This window comes from Paramormyrops kingsleyae, chromosome 8, assembly GCF_048594095.1.
Source record: "Paramormyrops kingsleyae isolate MSU_618 chromosome 8, PKINGS_0.4, whole genome shotgun sequence".
Lineage (NCBI taxonomy): Eukaryota > Metazoa > Chordata > Actinopteri > Osteoglossiformes > Mormyridae > Paramormyrops > Paramormyrops kingsleyae.
The window spans coordinates 31,098,066-31,118,135 of NC_132804.1; the positions used below are offsets into that span (position 1 = coordinate 31,098,066).

The window sequence follows — 20,070 nt, forward strand, 5'->3', positions numbered from 1 at the left end:
GAAGCATGTACTTGTGTGCAATGACAGGGTCAGTCCCAGATCAGCGCTCCACACTCGGCTCCATGGAACTGTTCAGAGTGCATGTATGTGCGGGGGGGGGGGGGGGGGGGGGGGGGGGGCAGGGGTTGGGGGGTAGTAGGGGGATCCACAGGGTCGAAGCACAACCACAGCCGAAATCATCATGATCAATAGGACAGTCATCTCTGACGAACTCTGCACACACAGACACAGACTGACTGCCAGTGTAAAACCACACTGCACAATAGCACTGCTTATCCATACCACTCATAAACAGTAACCTGTTGACAGCCATGTAGCAAAGGTATCATAGTTAAAACATTAACATGAACAAATTCATTACTACTACTAGTAATAATAACCAAACAAAACAATGACAACAAAACAACACCAATATAACGACGATGATGATGATGGTGACAGAAGCTCTCAGTGCTGTTATTGACACTCAGTCCAACAGGATATGAACATTCAGTGTCTTCTAGTCAGATATTGAACGATGCTGCCCGCAAACAAGCCGTCTTTAAACGAGGTGGTCGGCAGATCAATGTGCCCAGCTGCCCGTTAGAGGGGAAAGCAGCCTATCCATACTGCTTCATTTCCTGCTCTCTACTCTCACTGTCAGAGAGAGAGAGAGAGAGAGAGAGAGAGAGAGAGAGAGAGAGAGAGCTTGAGTGGAGAAATAGGGAGTGGGAGAAAAGCTCTTCACACTAAGGCGGGCGGAGGGGCAGGAGAAGGTCGGCAGGAAGAGTGGGAAGACGGAGAAAGGAGTAAATACGGACGGACAGCCGAAGAGCAACGATCAGGGGCTGTTTAAAAGCGGAAGAAGGAAAAGGAGGGACCTTAGCTGGGACCTGCAGCCTGCCCCATGGGTTAACAGGTACGCTGCCCCCACTCCCCCGTACCGACTCCTGTCATTCATTTAGTTCGCGACTTAATCGGCGTTCACCACCCAACTTAACCGCCTCATACGCATTAGGAAACCCGGCAACCGAGTTCGTTTGTTACGTGCTGGAGTAGCACCAGTTACCCCGCTACACCTTGCGCGTTTCGGGGGGTTTCAGTGTCCAAACGTTAATGTCCGTGAGCGAAAGCGCGTCCCAGGTGGGTGGAAGATGGGCAGCGCGCTGCTTAAAGGGACCACGCCGATCTCGACCCGGTTCGGACCCGAGCTCTGCCGCTTAAAGGCACCTGTCTGTAATACAGTAAAATTTAAGCCTGCCGTACATACTTAAAATAGGCTAAATGTGTAGTTATTCAGCCCCCATCCTCCCACTGCCTCCACCACCAGAGCGTTCGGTCAAAGCCCCCCAGATCACATTTCACTAAAAACAGAGTATTTACCATTACACACTCTACACCTGGTAGATACACTTTAATCCACATATTACACACTCTACTCCCCGGCAGACACACTTCATTCCACGGTCTTTACACCCTGCATTACACTTTGCATCTACTTTGTCATGAAGCTGAATTTTGATTCTGTCTCCGTGACTTTTTCTTATTTAGTTCGTCACACTGATCGGTGATGTGTTAAAGTGTCGAAATCCGAGTAACAATTCGGGGAGTCGGGTTTAATCATCACCTTCAGAATGGGGGGCGTCAATGCGTGAATTCCTCGTTACTCAGTGCCGTCCGTCTTCGCTTTACACTCCGCTTGTCCCCCGGAGGACCGGCCTCGGATCCGGGTAGCTTTCCGCCGAGCGCACAGCACCGGTAATTGTAAGTTTTGCTCTCAGTCAATGAGAATTTGCTCGCAAAGTGCGAGTGTGGTAGCACGGAAAGGCAACTACACGGGCGGGAGAAGGAGAGACCAACGCAAATAAATCAGACACAGAAAAGCTCTTTAACAGTATTTTGATATCAAATATTCATGAGTATTAACTACTGATGGAATTGTAATGGGGCAAAATTAAGGCGCAACTCCAACTTAATAAGTGAATTGCCATGCGAAAATAAAGATGTTGGATGAAGACTTTTTGAATTCTGGCATCATCTATCACAAAGGGGCAGGCTATGGTAATTTGCGGTGAGGTTCATGTTTCACGAAGCCCTTGTTTGAAAGCTTTCAGCTGCCGTGTGGTAGCCCGGGACACGGAAGCGTTTTCCGTGCGTAGATGCTTCTGAAAGGCTTATGTGCGCGTACGTTTGGAGTTAAAATGCTCATTGTTTTTTAAGATTCTTTCAAAACGCCCTCTCTTTATTACTATTATTATTATCCCCTTGTCTACAAACTGATTTTCTGGCGAAATCGCGTTTTTATTAATTGTCACAGTGCCGGCGTAAGCGTGATGCTGGTGTCCCTGTTGACACAGTGAGGAAGCCGGCTGTTATGTTTAGTAATGGAAATAGGACATTCCACAGAGACTGCCCCCTCCCACCACGTGCGAGATTCCCCAGTTCAAAATCCCCCCCCCCCAACCCCACCCCACATAATGTGGCAGCCCCATCTGCCCCAGTCCTGCAGCATCCTATGCTTCAGGCTGCACCACTACGTAATGTGGGAGGTAGAAGGGGCATTTCCTATGGAACATCCCACATCAGAGTTAATTTCCGGGACCGTGGGCAGTGCCACCCCCACCCCCCCTGCACTCTTATTGTTGAAGCATTGGCCCTGTTCTTGTTTCAGACTCAGTGTGGTGCCTGTTCGGAGGGTGAGATTTAAGTGAGAAAGTGTACAGTGTCTATTTGTGTGTGTCTGTGTGTGTGTGTGTGTGTGTGTGAGGGAGGGAGAGGCGCAGAATGTGAAATATGTGTATGCGAGTGAGGCCTTAGCATTGCGTGTGTGAGAGAGAGAGGGGAGGAGCAGTGGAAATGTCAGTAGCTGCAAGCGTAAGTGTGTGTGGGGGCGGCTAGGAAGAAAGGCCAGGAGAAATCGAAGGGTGGGGTCCCAGGGCGGCAGGGGCACCTGCAGCAGGCTCTCCTGGCACATGGGCACACCCTGGGACCCAGGGTCTCGTCAGCAAAACCTGGACACTGGCTCTTGTTTAGGGATGACTCTGCCCTGTTTCTGTAGCGAACACCCCACCCCATTACTGTGTAGATGACCCCGCCCCATTACTGTGGGGATGACCCCACCCCGTTTGTGTAGGGAAGATCCCACCTCATTACTGTGGAGATAACCCTGCCCTGTTTCTGTAGGGAACATCAAGCCCCATTTGAGTAGGGATCAACTTGGGTGATGAAGCATGCATTGGCTTGGGGAAGTTTGAGGTGTGTGTTTGTGTCTGAGTGGGGGGGGGACGGAGGTGGTGGGGCAGGGCTGTCATTAGTGCTGAGAGATGTTGCAGGATATAACTGGGGGTCATGTTTACACACAACGCACCCATCCTCTCTGGCCTTCTGCCAGCCTTGGCTGCAGTATGGGGGGGGGGGGGGGAGCAAGCTTTGCATCTCTATCTACTTGTGGCAGCTGATGCCTCCCCCCAACCCCCTTCCCGCAGGTGTCACCCTGTTGTGCTGTGAGGTGCGGGCAGTGTATGCGTGGGTGTGTGTTTGTTTGTGTGTGTGTGTGTGGGGGGGGGGGGGGGGTTTGGGCCTCCGCTGATGCACTGTAAGTCCCCCCAGGGAGACTGTCCCTAAGTGTGTGTGTTTAAGTTCCCATTTGTAGCCTTTAAGGCTGCGCTCTGTGTCTCCTGTTGGAGACCCGACCTTGTGGGAGTTTTCAGGGGATGTCCACACCATGTAAAACCAAAACCACCAAACCGTCCACCGACTTAGTTTTTAGTATCAGCTTTCAACTGCTTCTTTGAGATTTGATTGTGAGTTTGGGGTCATTTACTGAATCATATAAGAAGTGTATGGAAAAGCCCCACATGCACTACAAAACTCTGCCTGTCTGCCTTCCTGTCTGTCAGTCTGTGTGTAAACTTGTCTGTCTGCCTGTGAATGTCTTTCTGCCTATCAGATTGTCTGTATGTCAGTCTGCCTTGTCTGCCTGCCCTTCACTCTGTCTACCTGTCAGACTGTCTGTATGTCTGACCACCTGTCAGTCTGTATGTCTGCCTGTCTGTCAGCCTATCAATCTGTAAGTCACTCAGTCTGTGTGACAGACTATCTGTGTCTGTCTGTCAGTTTGTATGTCTGTCCGTCAGTCTGTTTGCCTGCCTGTCTGACTGTCTGTTAGTGTGTCTGTCTGTCTTTACGTGCTGTGCCCCAAGTTCATTTCCTCACAGGAGGTTCTTCGTAGTGCTTCCTGTAACCTCCAGTCTCTTATATTCTTTAGTTTTGTGTGAGGTTTCAAAGGCCAGAGAAGCCTTTCTATATTTTTTCCAGTGTGATGACTTTATGTTTTCTGTGTCCTTGGAGAAACAGACACAGACAGAATGCTGCTGTCTGAATACTGACACAGGAACTGGATTCTGTCCTCGGTCAAATGTCACTCTCAAGTTTGTCCTTGAGGCAGAAATCTGAATTGGAGCATGTGGAGAAAGGCAGACAGCGTGCATGTATCCATGCCTCTGTGTGTATGTATGTGTATCCTTACCTGTGCATGTATCCATGCCTGTGTGTGTCTGTATGTGTATACTTACCTGTGCGTGTGCCTGTGTGTGTATATGTGCCTGTGCATGTATCTGTTTGTGTATATGTGCCTGTGCGTGAATCCATTCCTGAATTTGTGTGTGTATCTGTATGTGTATCTATGCCTGTGCGTGTATCTGTATGTGTATCTATGCCTGTGTGTGTATCTGTTTGTGTATCTATGCCTGTGTGTGTATCTGTATGTGTATCTATGCCTGTGTGTGTATCTGTTTGTGTATCTATGCCTGTGTGTGTATCTGTATGTGTATCTATGTCTGTGTGTGTATCTGTTTGTGTATCTATGCCTGTGTGTGTATCTGTTTGTGTATCTATGCCTGTGTGTGTATCTGTTTGTGTATCTATGCCTGTGTGTGTATCTGTTTGTGTATCTATGTCTGTGTGTGTATCTGTTTGTGTATCTATGCCTGTGTGTGTATCTGTTTGTGTATCTATGCCTGTGTGTGTATCTGTATGTGTATCTATGTCTGTGTGTGTATCTGTTTGTGTATCTATGCCTGTGTGTGTATCTGTTTGTGTATCTATGCCTGTGTGTGTATCTGTTTGTGTATCTATGCCTGTGTGTGTATCTGTATGTGTATCTATGCCTGTGTGTGTATCTGTATGTGTATCTATGCCTGTGTGTGTATCTGTATGTGTATCTATGTCTGTGTGTGTATCTGTATGTGTATATTAGTGCTGGGTATTGATTCAAATTTCAAGAATCTATTCGATTCCGATTCTCAAGATTTAGAATCGATTATCACGATTCGATCCAATCTGTTCCGATCCGATCCGATATCGATTTGGGTCAGTGTTTTTAAAAGTTTTTTTTTTTTAGCTGTTAACTTAATTACATGACTGTGTAGTTGTGCAACATATTAATACTAGTATTATATCGACATTCATCGACAAATTAATGAAGTATTGATAGCTAAAGATGGCTGTAAGGACCAATCCCCCTCCCAGAGTGTTGATACAATCGCTTTCACAAACATGCTGTTGGGCAGAATTACCGAACAGATCCAGGACAACCAACAGAGGACACCAAAGGTGTCTATACCTTCATCAATGGTTGGTCGTATTTCCGGAATACTTCACCTCCATTTGGCATGCCTTACAAATCGCTTTGCTTTTGTCAAGCTCATCTGTCTGTTTGTCCGTTCTGAACCCGAAATGCTGCCAGACCGCAGCTTTTAAAGTTACAGGCGTTTTCAAAGCATCGCTAGTGTCTGACGCCATGTTGTTAATACAGTTTTCCCCGGTGAACTTTAACATCACCTACTGTCGCGTCATTGAATTCACGATGTGCGTGATTAAAGATATTAACCCTTTAACACCTAAGCCTCAAAATGCCCATCTGGACTTTTTTTTCCTATTTCAGCTGTAAAAACGGCAGAAAATGTTAAAGGGTAAAATCGATCTTTGGACATACGAATCGATCTTTAGGAATTATTATGAGAATCGATTAAGAATCAGAGAATCGATTTTATCAACACAGCACTAGTGTATATGTGCCTGTGCGTGAATCCATTTGTGAATTTGTGCTTGTATCTGTATGTTTATCTGTGCCTGTGTCAGGGCTTGTATCTGTGCTTGTCTGTGCATCTATGTTTTTTTGAAGATCATCCACTTCCTGGAATAATTTTATACTGCAGAAATTTAGCTGATTATCCTCCCCTGAAAGGTGTATCTGCCAGTTGTACGGATTTGAGCGTGCCGCCATTCGGGGCTGGTCCATTTTCTTAAGCGCCACATACCGGCACTGAAAGCTGACTTTTACCCAAGTTGAAGTGGAATTTGGTCAATTAGGCCCAAAATATCATGTAAAACAATGTTTCTCAACTTAGTCAAATGGGAGCCATAGTCAGTCCACATTTTTTCCTCCTCCCAGCTCCTAACACACTCAAACTAAACAATCAAAGAATCAGAGACACCTGGTACAAGTGTGCTGGGAGCTGGGTCGGCTGTGGACAGTTTGGAGGTCCCCGAGGACTGGGTTGAGAAATACTGGTGTGAAATGTCATCAGTCACTCCACTGTCAGCTGAGCAGTAAAGCCTTCTACTCACAGCTCCCACCCAAACCCGCCCAAACTGTCAATTTCACTTCCTATTTTACAGTATGCCGCTGTAGGTTTTACCCCAGACAGGGAACTGGGGAATTCACACCAAAAATAGTTTACTGGTGGGACAGCAGTGCGGGCACACATAGGCGTGCAGCGCCTCATACAGTTCGCAGTGAAACACCATTGCGTGTGATGTCATCGACGAGGATTCCTTTTCTTCTCTTGAAAGCTCACACACACTCCCTTTGCCATCGGGACTGTGGTTTATGAACCACACTTTCAAATGCCTTTTCCCTGCAGTGATGGCATCAGGGAGGTGGAGCCTGGGAAGCCCCTCCCACCAATCGGTGCTCCCCCCAGCTGGTCAGTCTCTGCCGGTGCACAAAGTGAGCTAATGAGGGCCCATCCAGTCTAACAGCAGGTATGGCTACTCTCTGGGGGTGAGTCTCCAGTGAGTCTGGCTGCTGCCCCCCTAGTCACTGCACATTACCTGTAGTGCTGATGTGCAGACATGGTCACATCATTCTCCAGGTTGCCCCCTCCCGGACGTCCTTTTCCAGCATGTGTGGACCTCAAGTGGTGTGTCAGAGATGGAAGTGTGGGGTGGTTCCCGTGCTGTTTTCATCTAAAATCTGTGTGTGTGTGTGTGTCTGGCTGAACGTGGTGAGTCTGTGCATAGATCATAAGCTCTAGCAGCTTGATGATCTTTAGATCATCTGAGTACATGGGGAGTGTCCTGCACAGGACTCTGTGTACATGGGAAATAAAAAACTAAAGGAGAGAGAGGGGGAGCAAGGCATTATGGTGTTCCCAGAGAGGGTGGGGGGTGTTCATATGGATTTTAGGACAGTGGTTCTGTCCTAAAATGGCAGGACGGGGCTAAGAAGGAGAGACGTGTGGGGTCCGGCGGGGGTCAAAGGGGAGTGTTTGTTTGAGCTTCATGCTGTTAAGCGTCAGCGTTTCTCAGCTCGGTCACGCTGAAAACCTCGTTAGTGATCAGCTGCGGCATTCTGGAGCCACACCATCATAAGTGACTTCCCAAACCAGTCGGGGGGGGGGGGGGGGGGTGCCTTGCTCAAGAAGCTTTCGCTCGATCATGGAAGTCCAACATCAATGGACACGGTGAATTTTGCAAATCTGGTTTGATTTTCCCTTCGTCACTTTTCTACAACATGTAGTCATGGGTCAAGCTGATCTGTCCTGCTATTTAAACGACGACGAGATAGTGGTTTTCCTGAAGGCAAAAGCAGACTGTTGAGTGAGAGCTCTCACTGCACTGGTATAACCGTCCAAATGAAGATGTGGGCTTTCTTAGTCCTGGTCCGAGTAGCTCTGTGTAACTTTGAGCGGTAGACAGAATGAGAGCTGGGGCGCGTCGGGGTTCGGCAGCAGGAGGTGAAGAGCGAGCGACGGCGGAGCGAGGCCCGAGAGCCGACCGACCATCCCCGTGTCAGGACCTGTCAGCCAGCGCACTATAAAAAGCAACGCAAAGTCCTGCTTTTTCACAGAGCTGCCATACAGCCCCCTGCGTGATGGCAGAGTAAGAGCGCGAGTGTCTTTGTCTGGCTCGCTGTTCCCGTCCCCAGCTGTAGCGTCCTGAGACAGCCAGCTATAAACACACTCTGTATACCACCCACAGGACTGGCATTTTAAGTAGCATGGCTCTGCTCTACTAGTAGTTGATGCCTGTTACTAGTGCAACAGCCCATGTATAATTGCAGCAGGTGTCATTCTGCAGCACGAAACCCATCAGAGCTAGCTAATCTAGCAAAGCATTACCCGGAAGTGCATGTCTCTGCTAATCGGCATGATTATATGGGTTCTTCTGATGGAAACATGGATTTTATTTCATGTGTTTCACTGTCTTGCACTTTTTCTCACACTCTCCTTTTAAATCGTGTAATGTTAATTGCTCCAGAGTCTCCGTTAAGCGCTCTGGGCCAACCGTTTTGGGAAGAGCGCTATTTATACATAACTTCATTTTGAGCCAAATTGAATGAAGCGGAGGGTGTAGAAGGAGGCGGCCGGGCAGAGCTCTCCGTCTCGTACCGAAACCATTTTGTTGTTCGTCCCCAGGCCCCGGCTGCAGAGCCCATTCTGGCATCCAACGCGAGCAGCGTGATGGAGATCGAGTCTCACTACCGGCACCTCCTGCGGGAGCTGGACGCACAGAGGAGGAGCGGCATCCTGTGTGACGTCAGCGTGGTAGTGGAGGGCCGCGTCTTCACTGCACACCGCAACGTGCTGCTGGGCAGCAGTCGTTACTTCAAGACGCTGTACGGCGGCCCAGGGGCGGAGCCAGTGACCGTCACACGGCTGGACATCGTCACGGCGCGTGGCTTCGAGGCCATCCTGGACTTCATGTACTCCGCACGTTTGGCCCTCACCGGCGCCAATGTCATCGAAGTCATGTCGGCGGCTAGCTACCTGCAGATGACAGACATTGTGCGGGCATGTCACGCTTTCATCCGTGCCGCCCTCGACATCAGCCTGCGGCCCAAGCTGGTGGACGAGCCGTCCGAGTTCGAGGCGACTCCGGGCGGTGGCTCCTCCCCCTGGCGGGGACGCCGCACCAGCCCAGCCAACTCCTCGGGTGACTCCGCCATTGCCAGCAGCCATGAAGGTGGCAGCATCTGCAGCAGAGATGACCAGGGTCCCCAGAGCCATGAGAGTAGGGAGGGGGCCTCCACACCGGCACTGTGGCCTGCTGACCCTCCCCCTAGTAGTCCTACTGATGGGCGGCTCCCTGAGTGTGCAGAGCCGCACACGGGTGAGGAACAGCAGCCTTCCCGGTCTGGCCGGCGGAAGAATCGCAAGAACAAAGACACAGTCCGGTACATCGCACCACAGCCAGAGTCTGGGGACAGTCACTCGGGGTCTCCACTGCCCTCCACCCTGTCTGTGTCTGGCTGGAGCGGCAGCAATCAAGGATGTTCAGGTACGGGCTCTGAAATCCCACAGTGCTCCATTCCACTACTCATTATGCAGTGTGGCTGTGATTAGCTAGCTGTGATGTGCCTCTACCCGCTTGTGATTCTCTTCCAACTCTCTACCCTCCTACCTTGCCCTCTCTGCCCTTTTCTCTTGGTATTGACTGATACTGTTCCTTTGGGATCTCAGTTCCAATATTCTCCATTGGGATATTAGCTCTGATGGTCTGCTTCAGAATCTCTGGTCAATGGTCCCCTTGGGAACTCTGTTCTGATGGTTTCCTTTGGAATTTTGGTTCTGATGGTCTGTTTTGGGATCTTGCTCCGACAGTCTCCTTTGTTAGTCTCATGTTGACGGTTTGGGATCTCTGCTTAATGGTTTGCTTCAGGATCTTGTACTGATGGTATCCTTCGGGATCTCTGCTTGATGGTCTCCTTCTGGATCTCTGGTCTTCTTTGGAATTTTGGTTCTGATGGTCTGCTTCAGGATCTTGTTCTGGTGGTCCCCTTTGGGATCTTGGTTCTAACGGTCCCCTTTGAGATCTTGCTCCGTTGGTCTCCTTCGGGATCTCTTCTCGATGGTCTGCATCGGGATCTTGCTCCGATGGTCTCCTTCGGATGCTCTCACGCTGTCAGGCTTCTTTCCTCTTTTGCAGCTCCCCAGGGAGGAAAGCTCTCTGTGGCTTTTCTCTGTTCTGGATCCTCACTTGAGCTGCACAAGACAATGTCCCAGTTTTTTTCCACCACAGCAAAGGAGAAAACCAACCCCCCCCCCCCAGCCCCCCACTACCATGTCATGTTGGGCAGCAGCCTGACCTGATAAAATATGGAGGAGGTGGTGGGGGCAAGCGCATGTGTCTCTGGAGGGAGGGGTAACAGGCCTCTGGAGATGGTCACTTCAGAATGCAAGGCACATTTTTAAAGGATAGTATTTTTCCCTTAATTTGACATGGTCACCTCTCACCCTGTCCCCCCATGCTCATGAACACCTGACAGGTGGGGGAAGTGGCACTATCCCCCGGCTGCTCGGGCCGCTGTGCCTGGCTCCCTCTCAGCAGCTGCCCTGACACTGGGTTTACACCCGGTGACCCCCCCACCCCCCAGCACAATAACTGTAAGTGCAAACAGCATAGCCGAGTGAGGCTGTGCACAAACCTTTCTGAAAGCCCCGCCTCCCCACCCAGTGATCTGCATAGCTTCCACTGATGAGGTCACTGCAGTTAACCTCAGTGCAAAGGGGTGGACACACGGTCGCACACACACACACACACACACACACACACACACACATTTGTATTCATATCCTTGTGGGGACATTCATTTCTCCTGGCACTACCCTAAGTCCAATTATGACAACCTTAATCCCTACCCAGCCCTAACTTTAACCATAAATTTTTTGATTGCAGTCATTGATTTTTAGAAAATGTCCCCACAAGGTCAAAATAATGGGTTTTCAATCATGTTGTGGGGACATTCAGACCCCATAATGTAATATATACATGACCACACACACCCACAAACACACAGACAGGTCGGGAGAGGGGGTGTGTCAGGAGGGCCAGGTGTTCACCCGCTCAGCCTCGCTCTTGTCCTTCTTTCTGTTCTCTCCTTCCTTTTCTCTCCTTTCCATTGTTCACCAGCTCCACGGCTGACACACTGCTCATGTACCTGACTGGGCCCAATGGCCACTGCAGCTCCTGTTTCAGACCAGGGATCCTCATGCCGGGTCACTGGCTGCTTCGGTGCCGGGTCCCGGCGAGCTGGAGCCTGTGTCTGCCCCCGCACCCCCGCACCCCCACCCCCTGCTTTCCCATTGCTAACTTTGCGAGCCTCTTTCGCATTCCTGCCCCCCCTGCTGCTGCTGCTAACACTCTGCCCACGTTACCTTGAATCTACAATCGCCCCAGTGCACCCCCCTCCCTCCCTGCTTCATGTGCTCTCCTTTCTCCTCAGACCCTCCCTCCCTTCTGCCTGAGGGTCTGTTTAATTTGCCCCCCCCCCCATTGTCCTTTGTGCAGTCTGGTTTGTCCCTAAAAAATTAAAGTGAGTCAGAGAGCGAGAGATAAATGGCTTTGTGTGTTTTTGTAGCAACATAAATGAAGCAGCGAAGCAGCTGAAATTAAACTGTAGTGGGGGGGGAGGGGGGGGGCTGACGGTGCTGCAGGGACAGGGGGGAAGGTGGAAAACAGCCGCTGGGAGACAAACAATAACATGTCTCTGTACCCCCTCCCTTAGTGACCCTGCGTATTTTTCATTCCTGTCTCCCACGCCCCCACATGGCTGCTGATCTGACTCCCAGTCTCTGCCTAGAGTCCCCGCCCCCCCCCCCCCCCCCTCATCTGTGATAAAGCCTCATTTCATGCGAGTGAACCTGGAGCTCTCGCAGAGAGGTGGCGTGTCCTTCTTCACAGAGGGAGCTACTGTTGTGCCCTAGGGTTGGCAAGTCCCCTTACATGTAAAGAAGGGTTAGGGTTAGAGGTGCTGTACCTTAAAATGTGGCAGACTTGGCATCAAAGGTGTGGCGCGCTCTGCTGGTTGCTCTGCGTAAAGGCATCTCGTTATTAAAGGCTCCCTGCGCCTAAACAGCCAGCTGACCTCGGCAAGCTGTCCCCAACCTGTCATTTGGCATGTGGCACCTCGGCTGTGACGTTTCAGGTGACCTGGTGACCCTAAATCAGCCCTGGACGGTGACTGCTGACCGTGGAGCACCTTCCCTGCGCTAACAGAACCTCGTGGCCTGATGGCTTCTCCTGTCAGCTTCCTCCTCCCATGCGACGCGCCCTGTGGCCCCATCTAAACAGTACATCGTCAGCGTTGGTCCCGCAGGCCCGTCAGGCACGCTGTGGTCACGGCAGATGCTCAGGTCCATAATTACCCGCTTGCTGTACGCCATCTGCCACTAGCAGCCGAACTGCGGCTCCGCCGGCATGATGCTCTTCATGGGCGACCGTCAGTCACTCGCTGCCCATGACCGACGCTACATGTGCACCTCAGGGTGGCAGGGGATGGCAGGGGGGAAGCTCTGGGCAGGGATTTTGGCACCTTCCATTTGATTTGAGCTGGCCCTGTTCTTTGTCTGTGGGAGGAATCAGCTTTCATATTTACTGTGCACCACCCCCCCACCCCCCAGCCCTGACTCGAATGCACCCTCCCGAAGCTGTAATTAACTCTGCTCCGTGTGGCCATGTCTGTGAGAGTGCCTGTCAAAAGCAGACTTATCCAAAGCTATAACTCATGATTATCCTGCCTTTCCCCAGGACATTGCAAGGTGAGCATGTGCACTGTGTTAACGGGACTCTATGGTTCAACATCAGAGCCTCTTCTGGTCCCAGTCACCTTTCGGGGACAGCAGGGTCTGTTCTGGTCCCGGCCGCCTTCCGGGACAGCAGGGTCTCTTCTGGTCCCGGCCGCCTTTCGGGACAGCAGGGTCTCTTCTGGTCCCGGCCGCCTTTCGGGACAGCAGGGTCTGTTCTGGTCCCGGCCGCCTCTCGGGGACAGCAGGGTCTGTTCTGGTCCCGGCCGCCTTCCGGGACTGCAGGGTCTGTTCTGGTCCCGGCCGCCTCTCGGGGACAGCAGGGTCTGTTCTGGTCCCGGCCGCCTTCCGGGACTGCAGGGTCTGTTCTGGTCCCGGCCGCCTTTCGGGGACAGCAGGGTCTGTTCTGGTCCCGGCCGCCTTTCGGGGACAGCACCCCGGGTCTCTGTGGCCTGTAATGATCTGCTCCTCCTCTCCTAGTGGCTGACGCTGCCGGGGAAGATCACAACGGTCCAGGTGGCTATGGTGACCACAAGGAGCCCCATGAGGAGACGTGGCGCGCAGGGGTGTCAGAGAAGGCCAGCCTGCAGGTGGCGCTGTCTGGTAGGAGTGGCATGCTGGCAGCACATGCTGAGCTGCTAGAGGAGGAAGCCGGACTGCTGCTGGAGCACCTGCCTCACACGGGAGGCGGGTCTTGTGAGTCTGCCCGCCGTTTCCCGGGTTACCGCCAGCCACAACCCCCTGAGCAGTGCCCTTCCCCCAACACACTGGCACTGCTCTCCCTTAGGTCCTCTTCTCCATCCATAAACCCTTCCTTCCTCCCTGGGGTCTGATTTTCCTGATGTTTCGGGATACAGATGCGATGTGGAGAAAGCCGCCGGCCTCCTGTATCCTCCAGGCAGGACGCTTTCACTGCCCTGTGATGTGCACCTGGTGCACTGTTTACTATGGGCTGTAGGCCTCCTTAGAACACGACTCCTGTATCCCAGATCCCAGCGTGGGCCGGTGAAGCTGCGGTGAGCAACTCCACTCAGGAGGGGGAGGGGGGGGCGTAACTCGAGATCAGCAGCTTCGTCCTACGATTTTCACTGGGAATGTAGGAGAATCCACCCCTCACACACACCCACAGACATCCCTACCAGGACTGCCCCAACCTGACCTCTATAAACAGGAGAGGTAGAAGGAGAGAGAGAGAGAGCAGGAGGATGAGAGGACCAGGAGAAACCTGAGTCTTGTGCCCTGATGATTGCCTACATGCGGGGGGGCTTTTGTTCCGCTGGCCTTCCCGTCTTTTGGGGTCCAAGTGATCTAAAAGCCCCCCTGTGATAATGCCGGCCTGACAGGTGGGGCAGTGACCCCCGCCACAGCCCATGCCTCATACATCTGCAGGACGGAATGAACGTGCACACAAACCTGCACCCCCATAACCCCCCCCCCCCCACCCCACGGTGTCCGCTGAGGGTCAGGCCATCTGTCTGCTGGTGGGGTGGGGGGAGGAGGTTATACACACGCAAGTCAGTGATGAGCAAACAAACCTGTTAAAAGGCAGCCCCCCCCACCCCCCATGGGGAGCCCATGTCTGCAGAGGGACAAAGAGGGTTTATCATGCTGCAGCTGGCCGGGTTCGGGCCAGGAAGCCTCATGAGGGAGCAGAGCAGCCCTATGTGCCACTTTGCGGGGGTCCGACCCCGGACAAACACCCACTCTGCATTGTGACAGTGTCCAAAAATGCTGAAATGATGCCTTATTTGCCCTTTGCCTGAGTACAGGTACATTGGAATGTTTCCTTTCACGTATCCCATCCTCCTCTCCTTTTGAGACATATATATGAGGTGAGAATGAAGCTTGGGGTCTGTGCACAGGGTCAGGCCACTTATCTGGCAGCCCTGTGGCATTTTGAGGGTTAAGGGTCTTGCCTTCAGGTCCAACAGAAGCTCTGCCGAGGCCAGGGCTCAAACCAGGGACCATCCATGCACAGAGGCATAACCCAAGCCTCTGTAGAACTTAAGGTTGCATTTGGTTTAAGTCTCTAGTGTCACATTTCGCTAATGGGGGTGGGGTCTCAAATGGGCAGCACCAGCAAGTGTGTGGAGCTTACTTTTTCACGTGGAGAGACCGTGCAGTCATGTGCACTTTTACACACAAACTGCTGGGGGCTTCTGTATTTGCTGTACATGGAGGGAAGAGATAATGTGTATAACCTTTATTAGAAACTGGGATCTTGAGATCACTGGATGTGTTAAGTCTGATGCCACAGCGCCACCTGCTGTAGCTTTTCCTGATTGCGGTGTTTTCTTGCTGTGCTCTGACCAGCAGAAGTTATTTGTTAAAAATGTCCAGTCCTGTTTGCAGAACCAAAAAATGTTTTTTTTGTAGTTGATACCCACTCTGCTGCCTTTAATGAAATATATGCCGTCAAATTTGGTGTAATTAACTATATGTTTAATACCTATCAGGTGTCCGTTTTGGATGGTTTTATAAGCGCTCTTTGGCCATGCGATTGTCTATAAAGGGGTAAACTCCACGATTACGATCACAGAAAACATGGTCGCTGTGCAGCTGATTTTAGACCGATGTGAACGTGTAAATAGCATGCAGCCAACCTCAGCTGTCATGACACTGTCCTGTGTTTCACACTCACCCCAGAGGCGCCTATTTAAGAGATATCGATTGCTGTGCTCCGGAAAGAGTGGCGATGTTGATGCGGAGACAGAATCGCCTCTTTTTCCCGCATATTGATTTCAGGGAGACCAGGCGACACCGTCACTGTCGATCTCTGTGTCTGCCACTGTGGGGGAAGCAAGCAGACCTAAGGCCTTTTCATTCAAGCAATGTTGAGAAAAGAATAAAATCTCTTAAATACCCGCCCATAACAAAAGATTAATTCAGCGTGGTGAAGTTGCAGCGGGCGTGTTTAATTGTCCCTTAACTCCTCAGGAGACTGGGCTGTATGCTGTAAAGCAGATCGAGTCCCGCTATTGCCTAATTTACAAACCATTTCGTTTGCTGGTTGTATCAGGTGCTTTTGCAGAAATACGTCGGAGACTGCCATTTTCATCTCCGTTTTCCCGGCTCTTTCTTTTAAGTCGTAGTTTGAATTAATTTAAAACCTGTGAGCAGTCGGGGTGAAGCTCGGACATCATGTATGTGATTTTCATAATACTGATAGTTGTGTCCCGTAAAAAAAAAAAAAGGCTGCGAGGAAAGGTAGTCGAGGGCTAAACAGACGAGATTAACGTGAAACCCGAGCAAGCAGAGGCGCCTCGCTTTCTCCACCGGGAGAAACATTAGTTGTATGATGGGCGCCCGACTTCCGCCGCTGACTCTCCCCATCCTCCATCCATCCAGCCGGCGACTTCGCAGTGGTCCGGAAGAAGTTCCGCTGCCCCTGTTGCAGCTTCTCCGCCATGCACCAGTGCATCCTGAAGAGGCACCTGCGCTCGCACACCGGCGAGCGGCCATACCCCTGCGAGACGTGCGGCAAGACCTTTACGCGCCGGGAGCACATGAAGAGGCATACGCAGGTCGGTGTCCGGCAGGGGGCGATACTGAGTCGGTACACAATGCGTAGAACCGCTGTGTCTAACGGCTACACACACAGGAGCCTGTAGTTATTCACGGAGTGAAAAATATTAAATGTAGTTCCTTTGATTTCTTCTTCAAAGCTATTTTGTAGGGTTACACTAGAACATAAAGCAGGATAGCAAGGTAGCGCTGTGAACCGTTTTCGCGCTAAGTTGGGTGAGCCCGCCTTCAGGGATGCATGTCTCTGTCGCAGGTGCACAGTAAGGATAAGAAGTATACCTGCAAAGTGTGCAGCAGAGCCTTCGTGTGCGCAGCCAGCGTGGGCATCCGGCATGGCTCGCGCAGGCACGGCATCTGCTCCGACTGCGCCAGGCCCGGCGGCTTGCGGGGGGAGCTGGTCACCCCCGAGCGAGCGGCCGGCGTCCGTGGAGGAATGCCGCGCGACGGCAACGAGGAGGCCGCTTTGGGAATGCTGGAGGACGAGAAGGAGGGCAGCGACTCGCAAGAGATGGACGGAGAGACCCGTAGAGAGTCCCACTGGGCTTCTTAGTCCAGATGAGCGTGTAATAAACCCCAGAGGAAACGGCAACATGCAGCGTTCGGCGACGGCGTTCCCGGTACGCTTGGGGGGCACCACTCTGAGCCCTAGGCAGCCCGTGGGCTGTCACGCCGGGGTGATGGAAGCCGCCCCTCCCTCGGTGCGCCCGTGCTCAAAACCTACTTGATCGGGCGGCTGCCGGGGGCATCGGCTGGGTTTGGTGCTCCAGACTCGCCCGCAAGTCTGCCCTGCTCTAACGGGACACGCTCACTCTTACATTCATTCCAGAATTACCACGTTATAAATTCACTCGCTCTGCAGACTCGGTGCGATCCGAAGCGTATACTTGTTTTTTTACAGTTTTGTATTCATATAAGAAAATATTTAATGAAACGATTCAAGCTGAGTCCCCCCCCCCTAAAGGTACAGCATCTCCCTCCCTGAAAATGGACTGACTGCAGCAGACTGATTTAATCTCCAGATCCCTAACAGTTATGCCACCTATGGTCATGTCTTTCATAACCTTTCTGAATGTAATCTGTTAATATCTACATATGACATAAACACAAGGAGCTGTTATCGGGAGAGAAAGCAGCTCGACTTAATGCAGGATTATTCACTGCATCCCTGTTTCCCGAGTAGTACGACAATCACTTTCCATTAGTGAAGGATCCCGTGCTCTTTAAACCGGGACGAGGGAGGATGCCCTGCTCTGGCCCCGCTTGGCTCCTCGCCTCGCCCTGTGGCTTGGCCTGCCCGCACTGATTCTTTAGGCACGCTCCATTAGCATCTAGCCACGGAGAGAAACAAGCACACAAAGCTGTTTGAGTTCGGCTGCAAAGTCGCCTCGCTGTTTTTATGTTTTTCTGGGATGTTTTGGATGGAACTCTTGCTTTTAAATATAATATTGCTTTTATTATGATAAAGTTCAATTTTACTGTTTGTTCTTGGCAATACAAATGTTTAATATTTGTTTGGTGCGGCTGAGAGCTGGATGCTAACTTTAGCACTCATTTTTTTTTTATATATCTATATATATATATATATATATATATATACACACACAGTGAGAATTTTTTAAATAATTGCTTTGTTGAAAACAAGCCGTGTGGCTATGTTACTCACAAGGCTGCAGCTTTGTTGATACATGATTTTAAATGCTAACTTATTTGCTATATATCATATATAAAGGAATGAGTGTGTGTATATATAAAATATATAGCACAATCTTCTATACCAAAAATCAAATATACATTATAACTCATATAAAGTCTTTTCTTTGGTCGACTAGCTAGTTTTAAGATCAGAATGTAATTTGTTTCGCATTGAATGTGTTTTTTGCTGTTTATGCTATGTAGCCTATATACAAATAATTTTTCTAACGTGGAGCTTCTCAGTCTCGTGGGATGCAGGGACTGACGTCCTGTTGTGAGTGTTTGTGCGCTTTCTTCGCATGCTGATCCACAGCTGCTCACCAGCGGACTTCCAAGACCGGGATTCCTCCCGAACACGGGGGAAGACGATTCAAATCCTGCTGCCGCCCTGCTGCCGTGACGCCATGACGCTACTGACATAAAAGATCAAACTGTTCAAGCCTCAGGGCCCCTTAGCAGCTCCGTAACGATTGAGGCATAAAGCGTTGATGATGCAGGAAATGAGCTGTAAGAGCAGCGGTGGGCGGGGCTGCTGCTCTCTGTCAGTCTCTATCTGCTTCTACAGCTTCCTCGCACTGCCTGTATTAGTTTCCATTTCCGTAGAAGACTGGGGATTGACAGTAATGCTCAATAATCTGCCGCCGTTGGACTGATGGCCTGTGCTTGCTGATGGCGTCGTGTTAAAGCTGTCCACTCAGGATAGCCTACTGACCCAGCACGAATCCTCTCTCACTAGCCACTGGCGGCCGATAGAGGGTTTCCACACACAGGGCTTTTTAAATGAACAAAACTAAACTTTATAATAATAACACAGCAGTAGGGAAATGGGGGGAGACAATATTGGGAAACGTGACATTTTCACCCCAGAGAGAGTCGACTTATGCAAACGCCCTGCGTACTTGTAGAAACTCACCATGAAGTGCGTTTTCATGGACAGTGGACGGCAGGAGGAAGTGTACCCCCCCCCCAACAACGCGCGCGCACACACACACTTTATACCACTTCTTCGCTCTTGACTTCGTTTCATCACAGATTGATAGCATTATCAGTCAACTTTCAGTGTTCCTCTCGTTTGGTAGGTGTGTGCGGGTCCTGCCTGTTCCTACAGGAAAAGGAGTGAATTTCACAATGGAACTCAGATAGGCCTATTTTAATTAAAGAGCTGTATAGGAATGCAGCACATTCATTATGAAACATATGGCAATAAATCGTCATTATTGTGAAACATTTAAATTATACGAACATTATAAGAATTGTGTATGCAAATTAGGGGACATTTCCCAATATTGTCTATAATGTACAACACACAGTATTGTATAATATACAGTTTACTGTGCTCTTAAGGAAAATTCAAATATACTAAAATATGCTGTATGTTTTGCTATGTAGTACACCGCCGCACAAACACTGCATTTAAACGAATTTTTACACCTGAAAATTTCTTAGAAATCTCGTTCTGTAAAGGATAAATATGTGCAAGAAATAACTATTGGTGCATTAAACTGATTATCAACTTCACATATAAAGCCATATATACAGTATGAGAGTTTTTAAATTGTAGTTCATTTTTTAAAAGCTATATTACTCTGGTTGGTTACCGAGTGCTGTCTTTTGTGTATGCTTATTTTACATGATCTCATGATGTATTCTTCCAAAACGGCTGATTTTTTTGAATTGCCCTTCTATTCCAGTGTATTTCTCTGTACAATGTGGACTTTGGTGTTGGGTATGAAGCCGTCTTTTTGTACTTTAGTCTTTTTGAAAGCAGAGCCAGAAAAGCAGCGTGTTCTTATTTTGTGGACTTGATATTACCAGAAACTTTTTCCTACTTTGTACATGACGCGAGTACTTTTTTTTTTATAGCTATGCCTCTCTGCGCCACCTGTTGGTGGCAATTAGCTTGACAATGAATTGCTAACCAATCATTCCCAATAAATATGGAAAGTGCTGCTGGAAAAACCACTGGTGTTTCCTGCATTTTAGTCTGTTCTTGGGTAAAATCCTAACTAACTAATACATGATTATTCAAGGATAAAATATTTTACCTTAAAGACAGTTCAGTTTC

The 20,070-nt window shown here is 50.1% G+C and overlaps 1 protein-coding gene across 1 annotated transcript; it reads left to right on the forward strand.

The window, feature by feature from the left end:
* The first annotated feature begins 563 nt into the window (after positions 1 to 563).
* Positions 564 to 19,967, forward strand: LOC111835863 (zinc finger and BTB domain-containing protein 46-like). The gene is made up of 5 exons (XM_023796584.2): positions 564 to 898; positions 8,682 to 9,543; positions 13,269 to 13,484; positions 16,137 to 16,312; positions 16,567 to 19,967. Exons 2-5 carry the CDS (start codon positions 8,727 to 8,729, stop codon positions 16,861 to 16,863), a joined length of 1,506 nt encoding a protein of 501 aa, XP_023652352.1. The 5' UTR covers positions 564 to 898; positions 8,682 to 8,726; the 3' UTR covers positions 16,864 to 19,967.
* Positions 19,968 to 20,070: the final 103 nt, after the last annotated feature.